Source organism: Protopterus annectens, chromosome 5.part1 (assembly GCF_019279795.1).
Source record: "Protopterus annectens isolate FY-2018-M chromosome 5.part1, PAN1.0, whole genome shotgun sequence".
In the NCBI taxonomy this organism is placed as follows: Eukaryota; Metazoa; Chordata; order Ceratodontiformes; family Protopteridae; genus Protopterus; species Protopterus annectens.
Genome location: NC_056736.1, coordinates 557,941,049 through 557,968,601, shown reverse-complemented (window position 1 = coordinate 557,968,601; position 27,553 = coordinate 557,941,049). Strand labels below are relative to the sequence as shown.

The 27,553-nt window shown below is 41.9% G+C and overlaps 1 protein-coding gene across 2 annotated transcripts in view; it reads left to right on the top strand.

The window, feature by feature from the left end:
* The window catches only part of RB1 (RB transcriptional corepressor 1), a 3,440,561-nt gene that overhangs the window by 303,492 nt on the left and 3,109,516 nt on the right, over positions 1–27,553 (top strand). For both annotated transcript variants that reach the window (XM_044073175.1, XM_044073174.1), the window contains exon 3: positions 7,015–7,124. In XM_044073175.1, coding sequence (XP_043929110.1) covers positions 7,015–7,124 — 110 coding nt within the window. The remainder of the gene's footprint in view (positions 1–7,014; positions 7,125–27,553) is intronic.

Sequence of the window (27,553 nt, the reverse complement as noted above, 5' to 3'; positions counted from 1 at the left end):
ATGGAAGAAAAAGATAGGCCCTTGTGAAGTATCTCAGTTAAGTATTGTAGAATCTGAGGAATATTGGGCATTGCTGTGCTTATTCCTTGTGATTGGTTCCAGGCACAGCCTCCTTTCCATTTGTCAGCATAAGATTTTCTAGTAGTAGGCCTTCTAGCCTCCAAAATGACATCCATCACTGGTTTGCTGAGGGATGCCAAGGGTGAAATTAGTTGATTAGCCACACTGCAAAATTCAAAGTTTGGAGCGGAGTGTGCAGAATTTGGTAGTTCTGCTGAGACAGTGGGTAAGGAGTCTGAGGCAGGTGCCACGGAGGAAGGTGTGACACATTGCGCAGGAGTGGGTACCAGTGTTGGCGAGGCCAGTCTGGAGCAATCAGAATCATTTTTGGTTTGTCCTGTTTGACTTTTAGTAGAACTTTGGAGAGCAAAGGCAGAGGGGGAAAAGTATAGACTGATAGTTTTTTCCAGCTGAATGATAGAGCATCCACTTTCCAAGCTTTTTTGTGATGAATTCTTGTGCAGAATATGTCCAACTGATAGTTCTGGGGTGAGGCAAAAAGATCTATGTCTGAGTTCTCCCATTTGCGTGTCAACATGTTGAAAACTTGTTGTTCCAATTTCCATTTGTGTGGGTCCATAAAATTTCTGCTTATTTCATCTGCCAGAGTATTTAGCTTTCCTGGCAGGAATTGAGCTTGTAGTTGTATCTGATAGGTCAAGGCCGTGTTCCACAATGCCATAGCTAGTCTGCAAAGGGGGTATGAATGTGTACCCCCTGCTTGTTTATGTACTACATAACTGTGGTGTTGTCTGTCTTTAATCATTAGTTGTCCTGGATGAAGGTAGTCCTTGAAGGCTGTCAGAGCATTCTGTACAGCTAGCATCTCTTTCTGACTGATATGTAGGTGCATTTGATTTGGGCTCCATTTACCCTGAATCCACTTCACTGCCATGTAAGCCCCCAAGCATAGTCTGATGCATCTGTTGTTAGGGTTTGGGTGGCAGGGGGTGGGGTGAATGGTAGTCCCTTGTTTTGGTGTCAGGCCTCTGCCCACCATAGGAACTCTAGTTGCAGGCAAGATATAACAGGAATCATTGTTTCCAGGCTGTGACAATGTTGATTCCATAAACTTTTTAAGTACCACTGAAATTTCCTCATGTGCAGTCTTGCATATGGAATTAGAAGAATGCAGGAGGCCATGAACCCCAAGGCTTGCAGAATTTGTCTTGCAGATAGCTGGGTTTTTGTGGCCACCTGTTTGAAGTAAATCGTCAATTGAATTTGCTTTTCTGGCGTAAGGTAAGTCATCGGGCAGTTGTATTCAATCTTGCACCCAGGAATGTAATTTTTTGAGAGGGTACCAGTTGTGATTTCTTTTCGTTTATGGTGTACCATAGACAAGTTAGAACCCTTTTTACAAATGCCAGATGCTTTAGAAGAGTGTCCTTGTTTTCTGCCTGAATTAGACAATCGTCCAGGTAGAGATATATTTGAATATTTCTTTGCCTGCAAAATGCGGTTTCTGGTGCCAGGCAATTTGTGACGACCCTGGTCGCAGTAGATAAGCCAAAGGGCAGTGCAGATAACTGGTAATGCAAGTAGCCTGCTTTGAAGCGGAGGTATCTTCTGCAGATTCCCTGATTGGGATATGCAGGTAAGCCTCTTTTAAGTCTAGAGTTACCAACCAGGCATCTTTGCCTAGCATAGGTAGTAACTGTTGAAGAGTCAGCGTCTTGAATTTTGGAATGTCCATAAATGTGTTTAGAGTGGATAGGTCCAGAACTGGACACCATGATTTGTCTTTTCTGGGTACCAGGAAAAGTCTGGAATAGAAGTCTTGTCCCTTTTCCACTTCTGGTACTGGTTGAATAGCCCCCATGTTCATGAGGGACAGAACTTGTTTCTGGGCCTCTGTCCACTGATTTGGGGGCAGATCTTACCATCCATTTGGGATTGGCAATGTGTGGAAGTGAAATCTGTATCCCTAGGATACTATATTTAAAACCCATTTGTCCTGAGTAATACGTTGCCAGTTTCGTGCATGAAGTCCTAGTTTTCCCTCTACAATCACCAAGCACTTACCTCTTAGCCGCCCCTTTGGGGGGAAATCATTGAGACTGTTTACCATAGGGAGGTGCCTTGTTGCCTCCAGATTTGGAGGTGTGGAGGCACCCCATTGTTTTGTTCTAGAAGTTCCTTGTGACTGAAACCTGGAGCCTTTGGAATGTCTTGATTTGATTAGAGCGGCTCTCGAGGGGACTGGAAAGGACCAGTTCTTAGTAGGCCAGTGCCTACTAAATCTTGGAGGTTGCACTTGTAATAAATCTTTCACAGTTTGCATAGATTTAGCTTTATCTTCCATCTCTTTTAACACTACTTCAGCCTTATTACCAAAGAGGCGGTCCTGTTGTAAAGGAGCATTCAACAATTTTACTTTAACATGGTCAGGCAGAGTTTGCTCTTTGAGCCAAGCATGCCTTCTTAGCACAGATTCAGTTACAGCAGCCCTGCAAGAGGCCTCCAAGGAATCAAAACCACATTGCAAAGTATATTTTCCAATTTTTTCTGCTGAATGCAATAAATCCTGCAAGTCTTTATTTTCCACACAGTCCGAGATTAACATCATTTTCTGTTTAAGTAGTCCCATGATATGCTGCTGATATTTAAGCATATGAAATTGACAGGTTAAAGCCCTGGTTGCCAAGGTTGCAGACGTGTAAACCTTCTTACCCCATCTACCCAGCGCCCTGGAGTCTCTATCAGAAGTGGTAGGATTTTTGGCAGTAGAGGTCTTAATGCCCTTGGGACCCTGAGAAATGGTTTCAGGATCAGCAATAGGGTTTTTTTGAAAAGGAATTTGTGGGAGTCAGGAACCCTGTAGTATCTGTCTGGCTTACAAGGAGCCGGAGGCAGAGAATCAGGAGTCATACTAGATTCTGAAAATACATCATCAACAATGTCTAGAACAGGAGGTATAGCCAAAGGACTATGCTGTGGAAGTAGAAGAAAATCCCTAAGTCTCTTTTTAGATTCAGAAAAATCCTGACTTTCCCAGTGGAAATGTTCCTTTAAGGCATGTAAAGTTTCCCCAAAAGAAAAATCCTCAGGAGGAGAGGCAGAAGGGATGGAATCCTCTGCATCAGAGTCCTCCTAAGTAGGAAAAGACAAATCCTGTTCTAAGAGTCAGAAGAAATAGAATCCTATTCAGGAGATTCATAATCAATGTCTTGCCTAGGCCTCTTAGAAGGAGGGGGTTGGCTACCCCTGATCAAAGTAATTAAATCTTCAGCCATTTTGATCATTTGTTTTTTAGGCATAGGGGCCTGCACATGTGGCCCAGGCGTCATTTTTTTAGACATAGGTTTAGAATTTGACCTTAGTTTTGAAGATGGCACCGGTCTAATATACAAATCTGTAGGCCTGAAATCACCCTCCGAAGCCAGTGCCTGCACAGCGGCTCCGGACCCATCTAAGGTAGAGACATCATCGGGTTCCATTATTGAAGCATCTTGCAGCATACCGGACTCTGAATGGGTCTCAGTAGAGGGCTGCGAATCAGAAGTAGCGGGTATCAGGGGCTGAGAAAGTGCCTCACTGGGAACCAGCGACTGGCTTAGGAGAAGCATTATTGTCGGTTTTGGACATCGACTGTCTGTCTGTCGTTTTCTTTGCGTTGTTTAAGGTATTCCGGTAGTCGGATTGCTAACAGACGACACTTTTGGATAGTTAAATCTTGAGCCAAAATATTTAGAAGCAAAAATATACCTACGTTTAATCGTGCGTTGATTAAATTTAGCACAGAACTTGACAGCAAGGCACGTTGTGGTCAGGGCCTAGGCAAGGAATGCAGTACAAATGAAAATCCTTATGAGGTATTTGCTTCCCACAAGTAATGCAATTATTAACTTTTACTGACATCGGAAAGGAGCAAGAAAAAGTTTCCCCAACGGGGTACTTAGCTTTTAGTTGAAAACGAAAATTTCAGGAGTCTGCCGAACGGCACTTGCGAACTGCTTTTGCTTCGGGCACTGCACGGCAAGAAAGACTGATGTAATGGCATCGGCTGCATGTTTTATACCCCTGACGACCTGACATCATGGAAGAAGGGACAGCAACCGATGTAGGACCAAAGACTTTGTTAATGAGGCCGACTGAGGGCAACTTGCCAGCAGATTACCCAAATGTAATGACTGCAACAGTGAAACATGAAGAACATCCTCCCCTCTTCTCTCATCCTCTGCTAAAGCAGTATCTCAGAGGGGCAAAAAATGTAAGACCTCCCAGGAGAGCACCAACTCCTGCATGGGACCTCAATTTTGTTTTAGAAAAACTCACTCTCCCTCCTTTTGAACCAGCTGCTACTGCAGACCTAAAAATTTCTCTCCCAGAAAACAGCTTTCCTTTTAGGAGTCTCTTCAGCTAGAAGTATTTCAGAATTACAGGCTCTTATGGCAGTGGTGCCTTTCATTATTTTTTATCCGGACAGGGTGGCTCTTAGGACCAACTCATCTTTCATGTAGAAGGTGGTATCCAGTGTGGCTCTTAATCAGACCATTCATCTGCCAACTTTCTTCCCCAATTCACAGAACAAGGGTAAGTGGATTCTGCATTCATTGGATGTACACAGACAACTTAGATTCTACTTAAAATAAAATCTCTAAGAAAATCTGAACAACTGTTGGTGGCATTTGCTGCAGGGGCAGAGGGAAAGGCTATTTGAAAGCAGACTATTTCCAAATGGATAAGCCATTATATTCGTTTCTGCTATATGCACCATAGTAGACCTATCCCCAAGGGGATCAGGTCCCATTCCACCAGGGCTGCATCTACTTCTGCAGCCTTTCTCAGAGGGGTTCCTACCCGAGACATTCTAGAAGCTGCTACCTGGAGCTCAGTTCATACGTTCACCAAACTTTACCATTTACCTCTCTTCTTTAAATCCAGAGCTGGCTTTGCCACTGCTGTCCTGCAGGGTCTTATAGCTGCTCCTATTGCTGTATAAATCCATCCTCCCCACCATAGCTTTGTGATTCTACCCACATGTAATGACTGCAACAGTGAAACATGAAGAACATAGTACAGTTGTGTACACTTACCATAAATGTAGATGTTCGAGTGTATTCACTGTTGCAGTCCTGGTTACCCACCCTCCAGCTCCCTGTTTTTCTCTTACTATACCTCTCCTTTCTTTTACTATGCTTAAAAGCCTTTTTGGGTGTATTTGCTTTTGTTTAGAGGTATATTGTTTGTGTTTTAAATTATATGCGTGTGTGTGTGTGTGTGTGTGTGTGTGTGTGTGTGTGTGTGTGTGTGTGTATGTATATATATAATTTTTTTTTTTTTTTGCTCTCCATTTGGGGGGGAGCTGACATCTGGGACATGAAAAACTGATGTAATGTCGTCGGCTGCATGTTTTATACCCCTGACGCCATGGAAGAAGGGACAGTAGCCGACGCAGGACCCAAGACTTTGTTAATCAGGGCAACCTGCCAGCAGATTGCCCAAATGTAATGACTGCAACAGTGAATACACTCAAACATCTACATTTATGGTAAGTGTACACAACTGTACTTTCTGGTTTCCCACCCTCCATCCCTCTTGTCTCTCTCTCTTCCTCTCTCTCTCTCTTCCTCTCTCTCTCTCCTCTCTCTCTCTCTCTCTCTCTCTCTCTCTCTCTCTCTCTCTCTCTCTCTCTCTCTCTTCCTCTCTCTCTCTCTTCCTCTCTCTTCCTCTCTCTCTCTCCTCTCTCTCTTCTCTCTTCCTCTCTCTCTCTCTTCCTCTCTCCCTCTCTTTCCCTCTCTTCCCCCCCCCTCTTTCCCTCTCTCTCTCTCTCTCTCTCTTCCTCCCCCTCTCTCTCTTTCCCTCTCTCCCTCTCTTTCCCTCTCTCTCTCCTTACAGGGAATTTTTGATATTTACTTTCTGCTGGTGGTGTTCTTCCACCAAAACCTAGCTCCCTATGTGGGGGTTCCTGACAGTTGGGGCAAAAAAAACTGATGTAATGGCGTCGGCTGCCAGATTTTATACTACTGACATCAGTCCTGGAGTGACAGCAACCGACGCAGTACTACTAAGCCTCTGGTATTCGGGCCGACTGAGGGCTAACCCTGGCAGGATAACCCAAGTGTGATGACTGCAACAGTGAATACACTTGAACATTTATTGTAAGTGTACACAACTGTACTTTTTAGGTGACACTGGAGGTGTTCTTGAGCAAATGCTTCTTGAATGTTTCTGTCCATGAAGTTTACACCAAGCTAACAGTTTAACAGAAACTGTATATGTGGTATGATAACTCTAGTCCCATTAATGATGAACTTTTATTTGTTTCCGTGCTGCTGACTTTAGGTTTTCCCAGTGCCTGCACCCAATAATTTAGTTTCTGCAGTTGCCACAACTCAGCGTCTCTCCAGTTTAACCTAACTGGGAAGAGACCTCATGTTGATGGAGCTTCTGCAGTTGGAGGTCGTGAACTTTAAATGCATGATGTTGGAGGTAAAGCTATCTAGGCTTTGTAGAGCAAGATGGATTAGGTAACAAGCTGCCACACTGCAGCTCTTGTTGAGGCTTTTCCTTTTAGCTCTAGCCCCTCCCAACTTCCTCACATTGTGTATGGTTTTAGGCTTGGTGGGCAGTGAGATGTGGTCTGAGGATATGCCCCATGCCCCGCCAGTCCTCTTCCACACCCAACCTGATGATTTCTTTGAGACCAGGCCTTCACCAAGGGTAAAAAGTCCCCCCAGGGTAGATATTCCCATGCTCCCTGAGTGAACCAAGCACACGAGCTTAATTTAAACTCTGGTTGCCTGGACCATAGTCAGGGCTGTATCCCATTATGGCAGTGTTGCAGGCTGTACTTTTAGAAGTTTTGAGTTTTGGTTTAGTAAGTTTGGAATGGCACTGTATATGTTTTCTGTACTGGCTGCTCAGCTTGTTTCTCATCTGTATAGTGATGACTTTTACTTCTCCAAACCTTTTTGCCCCATTCTTTTTTTATTTTTTTTTTGCATTTAGGAATCTGAAATACGAAGTAAATTTTGTGGAGTCTGCATTTTTGTTGCAGCAACAGAACTGGATGCAAGGACATTCACATTTTCAGATTTTCAAAAATGTGTAGATGTCAGGTAAGCCTTGTATTCTTGTTCACTTAGTATGAAAATATTTAGATTAACTGTACTTTTATGTTGAAGGTATCTGAAGTGCTTGTGATAATGAGCCCACTTTTAGGTGTGTAGTGTCAGATTATGCTTCCTGTTGGTGGTCATGTTTGGATTATTTTGCTGAATTTGTGCAGCAGTGCTAGCGAAATGTTTTTCAAGTCTGTGCAGTGTGCTTAATGATTCTTGTATGCTTTTATGTCCTTCTGTCTGATTTAGTTCTACTGTTAAAATTTGGAGAAGACCAAAAGTCATCCTTGTTATCCTGTGTTGGCCAGAAGAGGTGTAGTTTCAGGCCCTTAGACTCCACAGGTGCAGGCACATATTTATTTATTTTACATTTGTTGACCGGGCTAGTCTAGCTGGATATATTTCCATTTTCAGTAGAGGCCCGGGGAGAAAAGCTCCACATAAAACATAACAATGAAACATATTGTTAATAGACACATAGAATAAAAATAAGAAAAAAATAGTAATAAAAAATTGGTAATAATAATAAAAATTGGTGATAAAATTAACAAAAATTAAGGCGCACCATCAATAAAAGTCATGACTAGAGTTAGGTCAGTTTCAAAGCTTCTTACTTAATACAAACAGGCTATGCCATAAGGCTCCTACTATAATAAGAAAAAAGTACAAATGGGTAGAGAAGGAGGAGGAAAAGTGTAAGGTAAAAAGAGAGGGAAGAGACAGTAGTCAAGAAATGAGAGAAGAAATGAAAAAAGAGAAACAAGAGGAGATGGGAGAGGTGAGAGAAATAGGTCAGAGCATAGAAGGACTACAAGGGAAAAGAAAAGGTAATTGCTAGGTATTGAGCACAAAGTAGGGTTAAAGGTCGGGAGAGGGGGGGGAGAGAAGTCAGTCAGGTGTACTACATGAACAAAGCCAGTGATTTTGGAAGTACAGTTTGATTTGTTGTTTGAAGAGTGGTAGGGATGTGATTAGAGATATGTCCCTAGGTAGCAAATTCCATACTCGGCCTACAGTATTAGTGAATAAAGAGTCACCAGCCAAGTTGTGAGCTTTTATGGGTTTGGTCAAGAGTTTAGAAAAAGAACGAAGGGAGGTAAGATTGTTATAAGGGAGTAAAAGCTGTGATAGAATAGGGGTGTTATCAGGTTGGTACAGAATTTTGTGGGCAATAATAAGTTGTGAGATTATAAGATAGTTTTGTAGTTCTAGCCAGCCTAGAAGTTTCAAATTAAGGCAGTGATGGGTTCTGAAAGGGTTACCAGTGGCGAAGCGGGCAATGTTATTGTAGCAAGTTGCTAGTTTGTTTAGGTTAGTTTTGTTGAGGTTAGTGAAGATAGGAGAGGTGTAAAAGAGAGAGGATATGAGATGGGAGTGGGCAATAGTAGCTCAAGCAGATGGGGTGAGAAATGGTTTAATATGGTATAAGGATCCAATCTTTCTGTTTACTGATTTGATGGTGGTGTTGATGTGTTGCTCAAAAGAGAGATTGTTATCAATGGTTATGCCTAGCAGTTTAGTCGTAGAGTCTGGAGAGATGACAGTGTTGTTGTTTGACAGGATGGTGAAATGTAATGGGGAGGTACGAGTGGTGGGGGTGAAGAGGAGAAGTTTAGTTTTTTTAGCATTGAGGAGGAGGTATCGTCTAGTAAACCATGTTTCTACTGTGTTGAAGATATTTTGGGTTAGTGAGGTTAGGTCAGGAGAGGAGGATGCTGAACAAATAATAGTGGAGTCGTCAGCATATTGAATGCAGGTGGCTTGAGGAATTACAGAGTGGAGATCATTAATATAGAGGGAGAAGAGAAGTGGGCCAAGAATAGAGCCCTGAGGGACTCCAATAGAAATGGGCAGTAAGGAGGAGATGTGGTTGTCCCAAAGAACGGCTTGTTGTCTGTTGCTGAGATATGAACTAAACCATTTTATGGTAAGTTTATCAAATGAGAGGGATTCAAGAATGTTAATTAAAGAAGAGTGGTTAACCATGTCAAAAGCTTTTGAGAGGTCAATGAATAGAGCAGAAGAGAAAAGGTTATTATTGCGATTGCTGTTAATAGTATCAACAAAGGAAAGGAGGGCAGTGGTGGTGCTATGGTGGGGTCTAAAACCATGTTGACAGTTAGCTATAATATTGTGTAGGGAGAGATACTGTACAAGTTGCTGATGAATGCATTTCTCCATAATCTTTGCTAAAGGTGAGAGAAGTGCAATTGGTCTAAAGTTAGAGTAGTCAATAGAGTTACCGCCTTTGTGTAGTGGGATAATATGAGAGACTTTCCAGATGTCAGGGATGGTTCCTTCTTGGATGGTCCTATTTATGAGTATAGTTATTGGGTATGCAATTTCTTTGGCTGCCTTTTGCAGAAAAAGGGAAGGGAGTTTGTCAGCAGAGGCGGTACAGGGTTTCAGTTTGAAGATAAGTCTATAGATGAAAGAGGTAGAGATAGGTTGTAGAGAGAAGTTGTAAGAAGAGTCTACTAGATTGTTTGGAGGGTAGAAGTTATTAGTGTTCAGTTGACTAGCAAGAGATTGAATGGTTTCAGTAAAGAAAGAGTTAAAAGCATTTGCAGTTTGGTGAGGGGTGTCTGGGTCAGCATTTAGTGGGGAGGGAGTTTTGGCTGTTCCTGGTGATAGGAGTCTATTGATTGAGGACCAAAATTGTTTTGGTTTATTAAAATGGGTTTCTTGTAGTTCACAGTAGAACTTTCTTTTGTCAGTGATTATAGCTTTTTTGGTAAGGTTTCTAAGTTGGCGAAAATGGAGGAAATCAGAGCTGATTCTATGGCATCTCCATTTGGCCCAAACCTTGTTTTTAGAGAGGATTAGTTTCTTAGTTTCATTTGAGAGCCATGGGGCTGTATTTGACCTCATTCTAATGGTACGCTCAGGAGCATGTTTATTCAAAATGGAAAGAAAAGTAGAATTAAAGAATAATACTGCTTCGTTAAGTGGAAGTATTTTTAAGGGGTTCCAGTTACAAGCTCTGAGTTCGTTTTGAAATAGGCCAGTTTTAAAGTGTTTGGTAGAACGTACTTTTCTTATATTAGGGAGGTGTAGATAGTCAGTCTTCTCTCTTGTAATATAGGTTAAGCAATGATCACTGAGGTCATCAGGCATAGTTCCTACTTTATATGTGATGTTAACTTTGTTTATGAGTATCCAGTCTAAAATAGTCTGTTTGATCATATGTTCTCCTAGATCCTCTGCTACAACTGGATCTCTAAGTAAAGGTGAATTAAAGCTGTTAGATAGCCTTCTACTAGACGTAGTATGTCTGGTAACGAAGTTCTGCATCTAGGTGTAGAGGTGTCCTATATGGCCTCAGTTTACTTTGCAAGGTGACCCTGACTCATCTTAGACATCTGTTTAATTTGCACCATAATTATTGCATGATCAAGGTATAATTTTAAGCTTCTTTGCACAGCCTGACCTTGTGAAGGGTATAACTGTCCCAGCACCAGTTGTTAAACAATTCTATAAAGAAGGAATTACTTATCTTTGTAGGACATTGAAGAATGATTTTTCCTCCAGGCGACTTGAACTGTGACTGACAAGTCTGCCTTTCCTCTTTTAAAGAGGTTGATTTGCTGGCATTAGAAGTTCATCTTTTATTTTTAATCCTCCCAAACTCCCTGCCTGAAGACTCCACTGTTTACACCCATTTGTCCCATTCATTCCAGCAGTGAGCGCAGGGGATTTACAGGCTAGGTGAGAACTCTACAGCCCATTTGCTCCTGCTAGGGCTGAGTTATGACCATCCATTCCTCCAGTGACAAAAGATGGGGTAATAAGGAGCAAGCCAGCTTACTTGTGGAATGGCCTGCCACTTTGCAGGCTCATCAAAAACTATATGGTTAGAGAGAGGAAGCATGCAGAGGTGTACATGTTCCCACACATACCTCCTATTTCCCCAGCTCAGCAGAGCACTCCCTATTCAACACATCCAATGCTAGCATTTTTTTAATAAGCTGAAATCACACCTAGCCACCACCAGGTGTTGCCATTGCCATAGAACAAACAACATTTCTCCACCCAAAGGTGATGATCTGTTTTGGCCATTCAAGCCCATCCTCAGACACCCTTAACACTAATCAATAAGAGTCACCTGGGTAGTAATTTGAAGTTTTGTCTTTTGATGCATTTATTTTTTGGTGGCTGTCCTTGCTTCTCATAATATCTGAACTGCAGGGCCTTATTTGTAGGAGTTTAATGATTTGCAAGGACTGGGTATCCTTTAAGGAGTAACTCATAATGTTCATCATAAGCAGTACTGCTAGCAGCAGGTGGACGTTCATTTTTCTGACTGGACTTCCAGAGTTGTCTACTCACGATGTGGAACTGTTTTTCCACAACACTGAGGATGTCTGTGTGACACTCAGCAAAGGCTGCTCTCTCCTTCCTACTATCTACAGTTCTACTTTGCTGCAGAAAGTGATGATCCTGTTTGTTTAGTCCATCTGATTTGACCCCATGGGTCCTCAAGTCACTTGTATCGGACTCTGCAGTATTAGTGCTCCAGCCTTGAGCCCCTCTAAGAATTTCCCTTCCATTAATGCACCCTTACCACTAGTTACTTCAGATCTTGTTTGCTGCCATTGTAGTGATAAGCATGATCACTTGCAACTAAGTGCTTTACCTTATTTTTTTTACTTATTTTCACTTAGATATATCATTCTTTTGTTAGCAGTAGCTTGTTGTTAAGAGTGTGTGTTTTTCATGTAGTGTCTAACCTTGACCTTCTTGCTTGCTGATATTAATCTGCCTTTGAGCTGCTTTCCTCTTGGCTTTTTACTGCCATTGATTCCACTCCTTCCCATCAATATTAACTTGCATCTTTGCATAGCTGTTTACATAGGTACTTGGGTAGTAGAGTGTTGCATATTTTAGTAGTGTGCTGTTTTCTCCTAAGTGTTGTAAAGAAAATTTCGTAGATATTTTCATAATGATTTAGATTGTTATATTAGTAGTTGGTGCACTGCTGAAGCAATGCCTTGGCAGGCAGGAGGAATAAGATGATTTTGAAAGGCCTCCTGCCGCCAGATCCAGAAGTCTGCAAACATATAAAGACTTCAGACAAACCATCAAATGCAGAGATGAACCTGAAAATGTGACCCAATAATTCCTTGGCTCCGACTCCTTTTCTGAAGGTTTGAGGAACATAGGGCCTAAGTCCTACCTGCAAACATCCTCCGTATACAGAGCTCATGCATCACATCACCATCCACAATTCTTCAGACAAGATGGAGTGCCCTTTATCTACACAAGGGGTGTGCGACAGGTAGCCATAGGTCCACAATTCATCCCACTAAAGCATTTTGTCTGGCCTTCTGTATGTTTTATAACAAACTGTTTTAAATGGGCAGATATATGTTAGACATGGTAACGTGACTGCCCCCCCAACCTTGCCTGAACTGTATGGTATGTGGCTCCTGAGCCAAAAAAGGTTCTACACCCGGATCTGGACCTTCACCGGCTGTTTCCACATGATCCTTCAAGTCTTAAAGGAGTACATTGAAAGCTGATTTAGATCTGATGCAGACATTTGTCAAGATGCAGATAGTGATGTTACATAAAATAAAACATGGATATTTTGAGAACAGTACTTGCAAAATAATGTTGAGGAGGAGTAAAATTTAAGGGAAGGGTGGAATTGAGCAATTTATGTAATATTGGACTGAATGACAGTTATAAAGAAAGAAAACATATGTAATTTATATGTCTTTGTTTACCGTGGAAGTCCAAGTGGGTAATACCCAAATTCTGTGGAGGCATTCATATTTACATGTATACATAAACAGTAGTTACATTTGCACATTGTAAGATTTTACACAGGAGGAGAATGCATGTGTAATGTATGCAGATGGAAGGAAAATGTTAATATGGTTTGTTTTATTTCTATTTATCTGTGTGCGTGTTATGTCTAAAGTGATAATTTAAATAAAGGTGTTTTATATATATATATATATATATATATATATATATATATATATATATATATAAAATATGTATATAAAAATGTCTGATAGAGATGGGGGTCATTCATTAGCCTTCGACTCCAAAGGCAGTTGGATCCATCCAAATACTTATGAGTCTTGTTCCCTCACTGGTCCACCTTTTGACTCTGGTTACTTCAAAAACATTGTTCCTTCAGGGTCCTATGGCCTTGAGGCGAACCCTCCATGTTTCTTCTGTCCTGGGCAATTTTCTTCAGACTCATTCATCTCCAGCTTTGTTGGATCTGATTGAGTCTCAGTTCTGACTATTTGGGTTAGTCCCTTGGGCTCCATTAGCTGGGCTGTTGCTCAGGACTTTGTTGGTGATGGTAGAGATGTCTGTTTTTGAATATTTAGTGCTGATTCCCTTATCAGTATATGCATCCTTCTCAGGTTTAGGGGTCCTTCTGGCAACAGTGTCTGCTTCAAAGGGAAGGTTGAAGCTGCCATCTGGAGCTGTCCGTTTATATTTGATTGATCTTGGTTTGGGCTTTCAAGTGTTGGGAAGGATCATTTCTTTTTCCTGAGAGAGGGATCCACAGGTACCCCCATTTTGCAGTTCCACTCTATGGCCTGTCTTTATTCTCGTGTTATTCTCTTCAGACATCACTGATCAGAGCTGCTCCATTGGCTTCAAACCAACTGCTGAAAAGCCGATACAGTCCTATGGAGAGTTGGGTGACATCCCCTGGTCTTCCCAAAAAAAAAAGAACGTGTGTAAGAGGAAAGCCCTAGACTCCCTGTCTCAGTCCCCTCCCACTGGTACTGGCTTGGAGTTTAGAAAGGGTTCCCCACAGTTCCTCTGGAAGACCTCCTCATTTAGTGAAAATTTAGTACTGGTGAACCAGGGGGGAAATTGGCTTGTTGAGATCTTCCATATTAGATCTCAGACAGTACTTACTCAGCCTATGGAATGATGTCTGTCTTGGCTAGCCAGTCCAGCCAAAGTTACTTGACTTAGGCTAGGAGGTTTTGTCTGGAGCCTGACACCTACAAGGTAGTCCCGCATAAACTGGACAAGATCCTTCACCCCCAAAAGGGAAACGGCACTGGGCCACATCACTTGCAGTAGACTCCAGAAAGTACTGTTTTAGTGGCTGCTGCAACAGTGATATTGTACCTGTATCCATCCCCCCCAGTAAAGAAGCCAGGGTGAAGGAGAGACTCTGGAAGAGGTTGTAGGCTTTGGGCACCTTCTCGCTAGACTGTGAACTATGCCACACACACATAAAGAGATTTCAGAGGGATTTGCCCAGCAAACATAATCTACTCCGAAAAAAAAACACTGATGCTGGAATTAAAGAAGCAACTTCAGACTACTTTGTTTTGCCATGTCCAGCATTATGAACCTGTTCATTCAACTAATACATAATGCGACAGATGGAACGGACTGAGCAGCAGGGACATTTTTAGCCGTAAGGTGCAATCCCTGGCTTCATGTATGCTTTCTTTGCAGACATCGTTAAAGCATCCTTCACAAATGCTCCATTTCATATTCTTTGGCCCATCTGCGAAAGAAAAAATGCAAAAGAGTGAGTAAGACTATAAGACTTCCTCAGCAGTTGGAGTCAAGATCAAGGCACCCCAGCAGTCTTGTAATAGGACCCAAAAAGGTCCTCTTTCTCCCTGATGTGGAAATTCTAGATGTCAGTTTGATTCCCCTTCAGACGGATGACCGCAGCAGAACTAGTCCCTTCAGCAGACACAGGCCCAGTGGTAGAATTGGTCTGTAGATTCGGGGATACTGCAGGCCCTTCTCTAACAAGAGACCCAGGAATCCCTATTGGACTCCCTGACTGCTCCACTCTGGAAGCAGTTGGTGGTAGGCCTTCTCTCTGTCAGCCTTGTGACATGCCATTTTCTGAGACAAATAGGTAAGAAGGACGATATCAAGCTGTTGCATACCATTTTTGGAAATCCTTTCCTCAGCCTCACAATCCATTATCAGATGCCTCACTCTACCAGGCAGAGGCTGCATTATGAGACAGTTTCTGTTCTCACTAAAAGAGCCATCCAAGAGGTCCCACCAGAGCAGACTGGGTCAGGATTTTATTCTAAGTTCTTGTGGTTTTGAAGCAAACTAAGGACTCCAGGCCCATTTTTGGACCTCAACCTTCTGAACACATATGGAAGAAAGACCAGATTCAGAATGGACACAGTGCAATCAGTTCTACCCTGCCTCAGGGCAAGTGAATGGATGTACTCTGTGGATCTTCAGCATGTTTGCCTTCACATAAATATAGTAAGAGTCCAGGAGTTTCCTGTGCTTCTGAATAGGAGCCAGTCATTACCAATTCAGAGTGCTGCTGTGTGTTAAGAGAAAAAGTTTTAAAAGATACTGTTTTGTCTTTTTCCTGTTCTTGCAAAGTGAACATGTTATTTGTTGGGATATGCCTATCAAAGATGGGCCTCATCTGTGAACAAAATGCAGCATTGCTTATGAACCTGAATGATATCTGTTTTCTGCATTTCAGAATAAAGAGATTTGGTTATAGCTCAGTAAAGCCTGGGATAAGGACGCACGGCCGAGTAAGAGTTAATTTACTGGGGCAGGCTGTGTGTCCTGGAAAATTTGAGCTACCGTTGTTGAACTGAACATTTTGTACTTCTTGAACATTCTGTACTAGCTGTGGGTTTGAGGTAATTTGTGATAAACATGTTTATCCTATATGTTTTTCATAGCCAACTGTCATCGGTCAGAAATGTAACAAAAAGTTGTTTTGCTTGCAGTATAAAAGTTGATGTCAGTAAACAAGTTGATCAGATCAGAGGAGATCAGATCAGTCCAGACCGGACATCTTGGCCAACATGCTGTGTAATCTGGTTAGCTGTTAATAAAGGAAAATTCATCACCTGAGGCAGATGCGACTCGTTTGATTTTTTTCTTCTGACATTTTGGTCCTTCGGACCGGAAACCTCTACGAAGATACAGATCAGACCGACAGAGAGACCGAAAAACCTGTGCAGGTGAGGGTTTCTCATGTTAAGATTCCCACGATTGAAAGCCTTCCGACTGATTTGTCGTTGAAAAGAGGCCGGCCGCTCTCTGATCCCTGTCTGAGGGACAGTTTCTGAACGAAAAGGGGAAACGGAGTCTCATCTGGTTCAGGTAGGATGAAAAATAAATTTTTTTTAATTTAATTGAATCTTGTCAACAAGGTTTTATTTTTTAGTTAAGTATGGGTAGGATTACTTGTTAAGATTATTTTGTTAGGGTCACCCGTTAAGATAGTCCCATTTTATAATAAGCCCTGTAAAATAATTTTGATACAGTCCTAAATACCTGAGGAAAAAAAAAAAGGGAAGGTAAAATAAGAAATCTAGGGGAAACATGGGTTTGAGTTGCTGCAAGTGTGAGAGTGATGCCTGTTTAAATGCTGATGCTAAGTATATGAAAGGTTTAAACAAAAATAATGTTAAATTTTTGAAAAAGTGGAAGTCGAGATATGATTTTGATGGTACACTGAATTAGAATGCCTGTGCAAAATTGGTTAGAGATTTGAAAAGAGATGCAGGAACTAGAACTAAAAAACAAAGACAATTGGGATTTCCCCAAGCACAAAAATGGTTAGAAGAGGAAAATAAATGAGCTATAAAAGAAAAACAGTGCCAGAAAAAAGAAAAAAGAAATCAAAAGGGATCACTGGTGCCAAGTGGAAAAGTAGCTTTATTTTTAGATAAGGAGGATGAGCATACAGTTTGTGCGGTACAAAGGCAGGCAACTGCCCCACCGTATGGGGAAATTGCTGCTGCTGTACTGGCGGAACCTCCTCAATATCAGTCTGAAGATGTGGGATCTGTACAGCAGGGTGGGTTATTGGCTGCTCAAGGAAACGTTGTGACCCCTCCAATTTACCCGCAAATTCCCGTAGTACCCAAGGTTGCTTTGCAACAGGTAGACCAACCTATGCAGTTAAGGTTGGGACCAGCAGGGCAAGGACGTTGGGCTATTAAACTTTCTGACCACTCAGAAGCCCTTCCCTTAATACAAGTTGCAAACCCACAAGCAGGGGATGTTGGGCAAGAGCCAACTATTTTAGTTTATCGTCCCTGGGCTAGAGAGGATATAAAACTAGCTACGGATGGTATTCCTCATCCCAAGTTTAATTTTCAAAAGTTTTCTGAGGACATAGTTGGTACGCATTTAAGTTATCATCTAAATGGTTTAGAAGTAGAACAAGTAGTGCGACAAATCCTGGGTCCAGATTGGCACTTAGTTTGTGGTACTTGGACATGTAAGGCAGATGACGGCACTACATTAAAGCATAATTCTGGGGTGTTAGACACGCGAGTCACTGATCTGTTGAAGAGAATTTCTGATAAGTGGTGTCCAAGAGCAGATTGGACAGTAATAAATCAGTGCATCCAAAGTGATGATGAATCTGTAGATCACTATACTGTAAGATTGACAGAAGTGTTCAGTAACCATTGTAGAATGATGATTCCGCAGGATCAGACTATTGATAGTCCGTACGAACAGCAATTGAAAAACGCTTTTCTTAAAGGTTGTAAGGCTCCGATAAATAGTTTTATAACTAAGCATATGGTTGATCACAGAACATGTAGACTGCAACCTTTGTTTGAATATGCACGGCATGCTGAGCGACATTTCAATTTAAAAAAAGAAAAAGAAAGTACAAGTGTTAGCAGTAGGGGATGATGGTGATATATTTTTGGTACAGGACCAAAGGGGGCAAGGGCGCCGTGGTGGCGTACAAAGACGTGGGGGCCTGAAATGGGACACGTCGTATAAACAGGGTGGACATTCAGAGGAATATGAGGGGAGGTTAAAACATGGAGAATGTTTGTTTTAAATGCGGTAGACGTGAGCACTTTGCTGCCGACTGCGAAGAGTGGCAACATCCCCCACAGCTTACAAACAAGGGCTCCGCATGACTATATGATCGTAAAGGAAGGTGCCAAATTCATTATTGTGATTATTGTAGCGAAGAAGAAAGCGAGAATGATTGTGATGATGATGAGGCAGACACTCTCTGCGATGAATGTCAGGACACCCAGGAAATTAAGGAAGGGCGGGATTGTGACTGTGAAGTCATAAACCTGGCACATTTGGGTATTGCTATGCATCTGGATCAAAAACCCATGATAGAGTTTTTGGTTGAAGGACAGAAAGTGGAATTTTTATGTGATTCAGGTGTATCGCGTACACTTTAGGGTCCAGCAGTTCTACCCCCGAACTGTGAAACAGATGAGTTTGTCCTTGTGAAAGTGGCAAACGGGAAAATCTATAAGGAACCACTGTCTCATCCTCTATTGTTCACAGATCTGCAAACAAACCAAACTGTTAGGTGTAGGGTAATTGTATCGAAAGTTTGTCCAGTTAATTTGCTGGGAAGAGATTTGATGCATTTGTTTGGAATAGCGGCAATTCCCACACCTAAAGGCATTGAGGCGAAAAGGTTAGCAGATGGCTTGGTGGTACAAGGAGTACAAGACTTGTTTTACTGGTATAGCCAGGACTTGATTTCAAATGGGCCGGGGAGGGTTGATACAGATTTGATCAACCTAGCTTTAAGTAAATCTAGGAGTGGGTCACCGCAGGTTGCGGCGCACTTGCATTGTACTATGTACTACAGACAGGCCCCTGGTCCGGATACAGAATTTGAAAAAGAATTCTTTAGGCACAAATGTGCAAGGATAATTTTGAATGATATGTTCTGGGATAAGCAAGGTAATACAGTAGTGAGCTGTACTTTGACCAAGGAAATGAGTTCTTTATATCTCTCAGGTTATAGCCCACATATTTTAATTACTAAAGCGGTGGGGACACATTGGGTAGATTTGACGAAAAAGGTAACAAATTGGGACACAATGTCTGAAAGTCAGTTGAAGGATCAACAGATCCAGGTACAAAGATTAAATTGGGTGACTTGGGCACAACCAAGTGTGCACCTCAGGGATGACAAAACAGAAATGGCATGACAAATCCTCCTAACTCAAGAGGAAGATAGTGCGTTAAGTGCCTTACCTGTAGATTTATGGTCAAAAGGTAAAGGGGATGTAGGACTGATGAAAACAGCAGGTGAAGTTTGTATAACTCCAAAGTCAGGTTTTAGACCTTGTAAGCACCAATACCCGCTAAGTAAACAAGCAGAGGAAGGAATTAAGCCAGTCATTGAGCAGCTAAAACAGGTAGGAATTCTTGTTGAATGCCCAGATTCGCCCTGCAATACTCCGTTGTTTCCTGTAAAGAAACCGGATGGGTCATGGAGGTTGGTTCAGGATTTACAAGCAGTTAATTCGGCTGTGATCCCAAGAGCACCGGTGGTCCCTGACCCCCCTATACATTACTTAATGATTTATTACCTCAGCACAGATATTTTTCTGTCATAGATATAAGCAATGCCTTTTTCTCCATACCACTACATAAGGAGAGGAGATTTTGGTTTGCATTCACTTATCAAGGTAAAAGATACACCTACACCAGATTGCCACAGGGCTATTGTGAGTGTCCGACAATATTCGCACAAGAAATGGCTGTGCATTTAGCTCAGTTTGTTCCCCCAGAGGGAAGCCAGGTTCTGTTGTATGTAGATGATATTTTGTTGGCCTCACCCACGCAGGAAAGTTGTAGAAAGGATGCCCTTGCCCTTCTTAGTTTTTTTAGCTGAGCAAGGACATAAGGTAAATAAAGAAAAGTTACAATTGTGGAAAGCACAAGTAAAGTACTTGGGTTATTTAATTTCGCAGGCAGGCAGACAATTGGAGAACAAAAGAAAGCAAGAAATTCTTGAGGCACCTATCCCTACGACTAAGCGGGAGATGATGTCCTTTTTAGGTGTGACTAATTTTTGTAGAAGTTGGATCCCTAACTATGCTGAGGAAGTAGGGCCATTGACCGCACTGATCTATGATACTCCCATGGCGGCAAAGAATAATATACAGTGGACAAATAAGGCAATACAGGCATTCATTAGAATTAAGCAATTGATAGCAGGATCCTCTGTTTTGGGTTTTCCGAACTATTCTAAGCCGTTTGTACAAATGGTTGATTGTAAGGGAGGATATATGACTTCGGTTCTGGTACAAGTACATGGGGATAAACAGAGGCCGATAACTTTCTACTCCTCCAGATTAGATCCTGTTGCAAGGGCGTTGCCGCATTGTGTTCAAGCTGTGGTGGCGGCCGCCATGGCAGTACAAGCCTCAGCATCATTAGTTTTGTTTCACCCATTACAATTGCGGGTTCCACATTCAGTAGCTACTATACTTTTGCAAGATAAGATAACCTTTTTATCTCCTAGTCGACATTTGTCGTGTATGACAGTGCTGTTGACACAGCCTCATATAACCATAGAAAGATGTACTACTCTTAATCCGGCGACACTTTTGCCGACTCCAGAAGAAGGTACTCCACATGTTTGTTTAGAGAGCATTCATGACAAGGTACTTCCCCGACCAGATTTAACAGATATTCCGTTGATAGATTCTGATCTCGTTTGGTTTGTAGATGGATCAGCAAAGAAAGACACTGTATGAAAAACACTAGTAGGGTATGCTGTCACCACAGAAACTGAAGTTTTGGAGGCAAAAGGATTGTCAAACATTTATTCTGCACAGGCAGCTGAGTTGGTGGCTTTGACTCGAGCTTGTACCTTAGGGGAGGGTAAAAAAGTGACAGTTTATACAGATAGTCAATATGCTTTCTCCACTGTACATGTTTTCGCTCAACTATGGAAGAATAGGGGAATGGTTACTGTGACAGGCAAACCAATAAATCACAGAGATTTAATTTTATAGTTGTTAGATGCAGTGCAACTACCACTTCAGATAGCGATATGTAAATGTTCCGCACATACCAACAGAAAAGATCCTGTCTCCAGGGGAAATGTCCTTGCTGATATGGCTGCAAAAAAGGCAGCTCAAGAAAATCATTTGCTTTTAAATGATAATGATTTGCGGCCTGGACACCTCTTAGACTTAGAGAAACTAAAAGTAATGCAAACATTGACGACACAGAAGGAAAAATGTCGTTGGGTAAAATATGGTATCACTCAACAGAGTGGGTTGTATAGGGCATCAGATGGCAAAATGGTATCACCCTCAAACCTTTTTAGGTATGCGGCATTGGTTAGCCATGGACCTGCCCATGTAGGAGTACAGACGATGATTCAAATAGTGTCTAAGGTGTTTTGGTGTAAAGGGTTTTCAACTTATGCAAAGCAATTCTGTTTATCTTGTTTATTATGTGCAAAGTATCATGCTCAGGGGGGAGTTAAGAAGTCTCAGCAGGCATTCCCTACCCCTCCGTATCCATTCCACACACTTTGTATGGACTTTATTGAATTGACACCCTCAGAGGGAAAAAGGTTCTGTTTGGTCATTATTGATGCTTTTTCTAAATGGGTAGAAGCTTTTCCAGTGAAGCATCCAAATGCACAAATAGTAGCAAAGCTTTTGACTACAGAAATAATTCCCCGATTTGGCCTACCAAGACGTATTTACAGTGATAATGGGTCTCATTTTGTTAATCAGATTGTTCAGAAATTGGGTTAAGTGTTTCAAATTGATCTCAAAAATCATTGTGCTTACCATCCCCAATCAGCTGGACTGGTGGAAAGACACAACGGTGTCTTGAAGAGTAAGCTCCGCAAACTAATGGCAGAAACACATAGGTCATGGACTTGCGTGCCTTCCGTTGGCACTCCTGTACATGCAAATCTCACCTTCCTACAAAGGACTTACACCATTTGAACTTTTGTTTGAGAGACCATATTACGTCCCGCAGTGGCAAGGATTGTTGCCAGCGGAACGTGAGGGGGGTGAGGATCTAGCGGATTATATGAAGAAGCTGCTAAATGTCAAATCTCTTGTAACCAATGACTCCTTTGCAGATTCCAGAAATGAAACCTTGTTAAGCGTGGCACCCGGGGACTGGGTGTGGATCCGAATTGTGAAGAGAAAGAATTGGTCATCCCCCAGGTGGGAAGGCCCATACCAAGTACTTATCTCGACACCTATGGCTGTAAAGATTGCTGAGAGGACTTTGTGGATTCATATCACCCACTGTAAAAAACTCAAGGCTCTTCCTTCTGCCATTGATATTGGTCAAACTCCACCGGACCTCTGAGCGCAAAGTCTGGCTACAAAGGGGGATTAGCCCAATCGAGGTTAGTTCGTCTCAAACCCAGTGAAGAAACCAATGGCGCGAGGTAGTCCTTAGGGAGGATGGCCATGTTCAACTGGTACTTGAACTGTCACATGATGATGATTTTGGTGGCGAAAGTAAATATGTCCATACGAGAAGGAACAGTTGCAAGAGAAAAAGGAATGGTGGTGCTGCAAGCGCAAACAGGTGTTACTACTGTGTTTAAGGTGAAACTTTGTGAAGGAATTTTGGACTGTTCTAAATGGAACAATAATAATTTCTTGACTCGTGCAAAATACTTGTGCAATAGAGACTGTACGTCCTGGTCAAGTGTTTGGTGGTCAACAGATGTGAATGGATGGGAAACAAGTGGTGCAGTGATACCAGAGAAAGATAAAAGCAGGCAACAAACAATAAAAATTGCGCATTTCCAAGGTACCGGAGTAGTAACTATAACCATTGTGTCACCACAAGAAAGTGATTCAGGAGTTTATGGAATCTGAGTGTCTCTTACAACTAGAACTGATCCTTTGGGACCTTCCAACTTAAAGTACAAAGCCTTAAAAATGCTACAAATAAAGCAGATTTTGCCTTCACAAAAGAAGAACAATTGTTACTCGAGACAGGATTCGTACACCATAATGAATGGTTATCTTGGGTTAGATATAGTACACGAGAAGCACATCGTGAGAACTGTATTTCTTGTGCTGAAGGTAAACAGCAATTGGCAACAGTCCCATTGATGCAAGATGAAGGTAACCTAACGTGTCTATTGAAATTATTCTTCAACAAAACTGAAGATAAATGCAAAGATGAAACTCAGCGTTTTCCGGTCATAAGCAAAGTTGAGAAACCTCCTGCAGCGATTTCCTATCCAGGTTCATATATGTGCATTTCCAGAGATGGCACAGGAAAAATTATGGCAATATGGGACAGAACTATTGCAATGTTACTGTGAATGGCAATAGGAATCCATTTATGGAGAACCAAACTCATAGTTTAGCAGACGTATGGTGGTTATGTGGAGACAACAAACTCAGATCAAGGCTTACGATTCCCTGGAAGGGAACTTGTGCACTTGTAAAGTTAATTCTGCCATTCTACATTTTCCCAGTTCCAGCAAGCAATTTTGTAAGAGAACTTGAAATAAAGCCGAAGTGGTTGAGTAGGAGAAAAAGAGAGGCTCCGAAGCAATCTTTTGATAACTGTGTCTACATCGATAGCATTGGCGTACCAAGAGGCGTACCTGATGAATACAAAGCAATAAATCAAATAGCAGCTGGTTTTACATCCATCTTTGTCTGGATTCAACCTAATAAGAATGTGGACTGGATCAACTACATTTACTATAACCAGCAGCGTTTTGTGAACTATACCAAAGATGCATTGAAAGGAATTGCTGAACAACTGGAGGCCACTTCGCAGGTGGCATGGCAGAATCGAATTGCATTGGATATGCTCCTGGCCAAAGAAGGAGGAGTTTGCAAGATGTTTGGGACTTTCTGTTGTACATATATTCCAAACAACACTGCGCCTGATGGAAGTATCACTCGAGCTTTGAAAGGTTTGGAGATGTTATCCGAAGAATTGGCAGAGAACTCTGGGGTAAATAATCCCTTTACAGATTTTCTACAAGCGTGGTTTGGAAAATGGAGTCATCTCATCAGCAGTTTCCTGGTGTCCGTTGGAGTTGCTGTGGCTATCGTGGTGGTATGTGGTTGTTGTTGTATACCCTGTATCAGAGGTCTTCTACAAAGACTGGTTGATACTGCTGTTACGAAGACGATGTACCAGCAATTGCAACAGACTGGTGAAAGTGAATACATTGAAATGTGACTCTCTGCAAATGTTTTTGAAGTTTAAAAATTTGTCTTGCCAATGAAGTAATGTATGCAAAGAAAAACTTAGTTTTTACCATATATTGCTGAAATAAAAGACAAATAAAAGTGTTTTCAGGGGGAAAATGTTAAGAGAAAAAGTGTTAAAACATACTGTTTGTCTTTTTCCTGTTCTTGCAAAGTGAACATGTTATTTGTTGGGATATGCCTATCAAAGATGGGCCTCATCTGTGAACAAAATGCAGCATTGCTTATGAACCTGAATGATATCTGTTTTCTGCATTTCAGAATAAAGAGATTTGGTTATAGCTCAGTAAAGCCTGGGATAAGGACGCACGGCCGAGTAAGAGTTAATTTACTGGGGCAGGCTGTGTGTCCTGGAAAATTTGAGCTACCGTTGTTGAACTGAACATTTTGTACTTCTTGAACATTCTGTACTAGCTGTGGGTTTGAGGTAATTTGTGATAAACATGTTTATCCTATATGTTTTTCATAGCCAACTGTCAACGGTCAGAAATGTAACAAAAAGTTGTTTTGCTTGCAGTATAAAAGTTGATGTCAGTAAACAAGTTGATCAGATCAGTCCAGACCGGACATCTTGGCCAACATGCTGTGTAATCTGGTTAGCTGTTAATAAAGGAAAATTCATCACCTGAGGCAGATGCGACTCGTTTGATTTTTTTCTTCTGACACTGTGTGACCTTACCACATCCACTGAGGTATTCGCCCAGTGTATGACTGTCATAGCAGCTCATCTACAACTTCAGGGATATAGATTTTCCCCGTTTGTGGATGACTGGCTCCTGCCTGTCCCCTTAAATGGAGTCTTTTCAGCAAGCTAGGGATTATATTCTTCATCTTTGTCAGTTCCTGGGCATGTCAGTAAACATGCAAATGTCCAACCTGATCCTAACTCAGAAATATGTTTTCCTGGGGTGTTACTTGGATACTACTGTTTTTTGTCTCCCTTCCTCAGGACAGAGTTTAGACCTTACAATCTGCAGTTCAATATGTTACTTGGCAAATCTCCTCCAGCAGTATTGGTTCTCAAGAGTTTTAGGTCTGATGGCTGTTTGAATTCTAATGGTAGAATTCACTCGCTTCCACTTGAAAATAATAAGTAGCTCCTTTAAGCTCAGTGGTCACAGAGTTGTCATCCTCTTTCCAAGACCATAATCATTAGAGTCATGCAAATGACATCTTCGGTGGTGGTTAAAATCCTCAGTGATTCAGGTGGAAGACATTTTCAGACACTACTCCCACCAGCTGCAGTTGCATGCTCCCTTGGGTGGAGGGGCATTGCAAAGGAAAGAATGGGTCAAGTATATGGATGGACAATAAGGACAGTCTTCACATAAATGTGTTTGAGTTGAGGACTGCCTTCTAGTGTTGCAGAACCTTCAAGACATCCTTACTCAGGGTGTGATATCCATCCAAGGGGACAATGTGACAGTACTTTGGTTCATCAACAAACAAGAGGAATCCAGATTTTACTATTTATGTTGGGAAGTTATGAAGGTCAGACAATGGGTGATAGCTTCCCATTGCTTTCTGGTAGCATCTCTCATTCCAGGGGGTATTCGGTTGCCTTTTGGACAGGCTCAGTAGGGATCACCTAATGCCTTATGAGTGGTGCCTTGATCCAGCAACAGCCAAGAAGATATCCAGTAGCTGGGGCACTCCCTGCTGTGATTTATTTGCCACCCCACACAGCACTAAACTTAGCAGCTCTGTTGCCATGATTCCATGTCTGAGATAGCCACCAAGGGGCACTCTGACTCAGCAGTGGCACCCGGGCTGCTCTCTGCTTACACAGCCTTTCCCCTGAAGTCCAGATTTCTGCAGAAAGCATTGAGGTGCAAGGGAACAATTATCCTCTGCCCCTTTTGGTCCAGGCAGCTGTGGCTTCCCCTTTTAAGGCCACATTAGAAGGAGCCTCCCTGGCTTCTGGATCCTGGATCCTAATCTTAATCTGCTCTATCATCCCTCCAAGGTACCTCATGTGGACCTACTCAGTTTGAAACTAACTGTTTAGTTTCTCTGACTTTAATAACAGCTAAAGATGATTCTCTTCCTATGGAAGTGTTCAGAATTTTAATAGCTTGTCAGAAATCTTCCACTTGAAAGATCTATTGTGGCAAGTAGAAATGATTTGTTTCTTGGTGTGGCCCATAAAACATTGAGTCTTTCTCAGACCGTATGTCAGGCTTCCTTTGCTGTCTTGCATCTCTTTTTGATTCAGGCTCTAGTTTTTCCATTAAGATGCAGTTGGCAGCATTTTCTAGTTTTCACTTTGGGTTTCAGGAACCTTCTTAGCCTTACACAAACTATACAAGGCATTTCCAAAAGGAGCCTTTTTATCTAGACCACCAGTTATAGATCCTGTTCCACCTTGTACCTGGATTTTGTATTGTTGACTCTTTTATAAAACCACCTTTCAACCTAGCATCTTCTGCAGGATCTTAAATACCTTGTTTGGAAAACTATTTTTCTAGTGGCCGTTACTTCGGCAAGAAGAACTCCAGGCTGTTTCTTCCTCAACTCATTTGATTTTCCATAAGGACAGAGTATCTCTAAGGATAAATTATTTGGTTATTCCCAAAGTGGCTTCTGAACAGTCTTTCCGAAATGCAGAAACAAAGGAGAGTGCATACTGTATACCTCATACCTCAGATGTACAAAGACATTTGCAGTTCTACCATCACAGAACAGAATCATTTAGAAAACATGAGCAGCATTTCATCTCATTTACTCAGAGTAAATATGGGAAAGATGATGTCAAAGGTATCTTTCAGTTTGGATAAGACTGCATCACATTCATGTATACACTTTGCAAACCTCTTTCTGGTAAACCAAGAGCTCATTCTGTTAGAGATCTTGCAACTTCTATAGCCTTTTTTAGAGCCCTTTTACTAATTGATATTTGTGAGGCTGCCATCTGGTCACTCATGCACACTTTTATCAAACATTATAAGTTGGACTGTACTTCAGGGCTAGAGTTTCTTTTGGTGCTACAATCCTGAAGGATATTCTGCCAGGAAGTCAGCCAGGATCTCCACAGCTTAGGATTCTAACCCACATCTGATTAGTGGACTGAATGAATGGGATATGAAAGTTACATACTTAGCATAACAATAGATGTAATGTGATCCTATCTCTCCTACATTCATTACTGACTGGCTCGGAGCTGAGAGTCGGCTCCGACTCGGCCACTGTAACTAGCACGAAGTCTCTCATTGGCTGGGCTAACCCTGTATCCCAGGATGCATCATGCCCAAACCCCCAGATCTCGTTTGCCACTCCTAGAGTAACAACGTGGTCTTGACTTGGCTGTGGCTAAGTACCCTCTCTTTTTTTGAACTTATAGCTGTTTGCTCGAGTCTTTAATAGCTACATTGTCTGTTATTTCCATTTTTTGGACTGATTGCGGCCTTTTTGTTGTTGGTTGTGTGGTATCCTTCTGTTTGGTGGGCTAGGCCTGTTTGA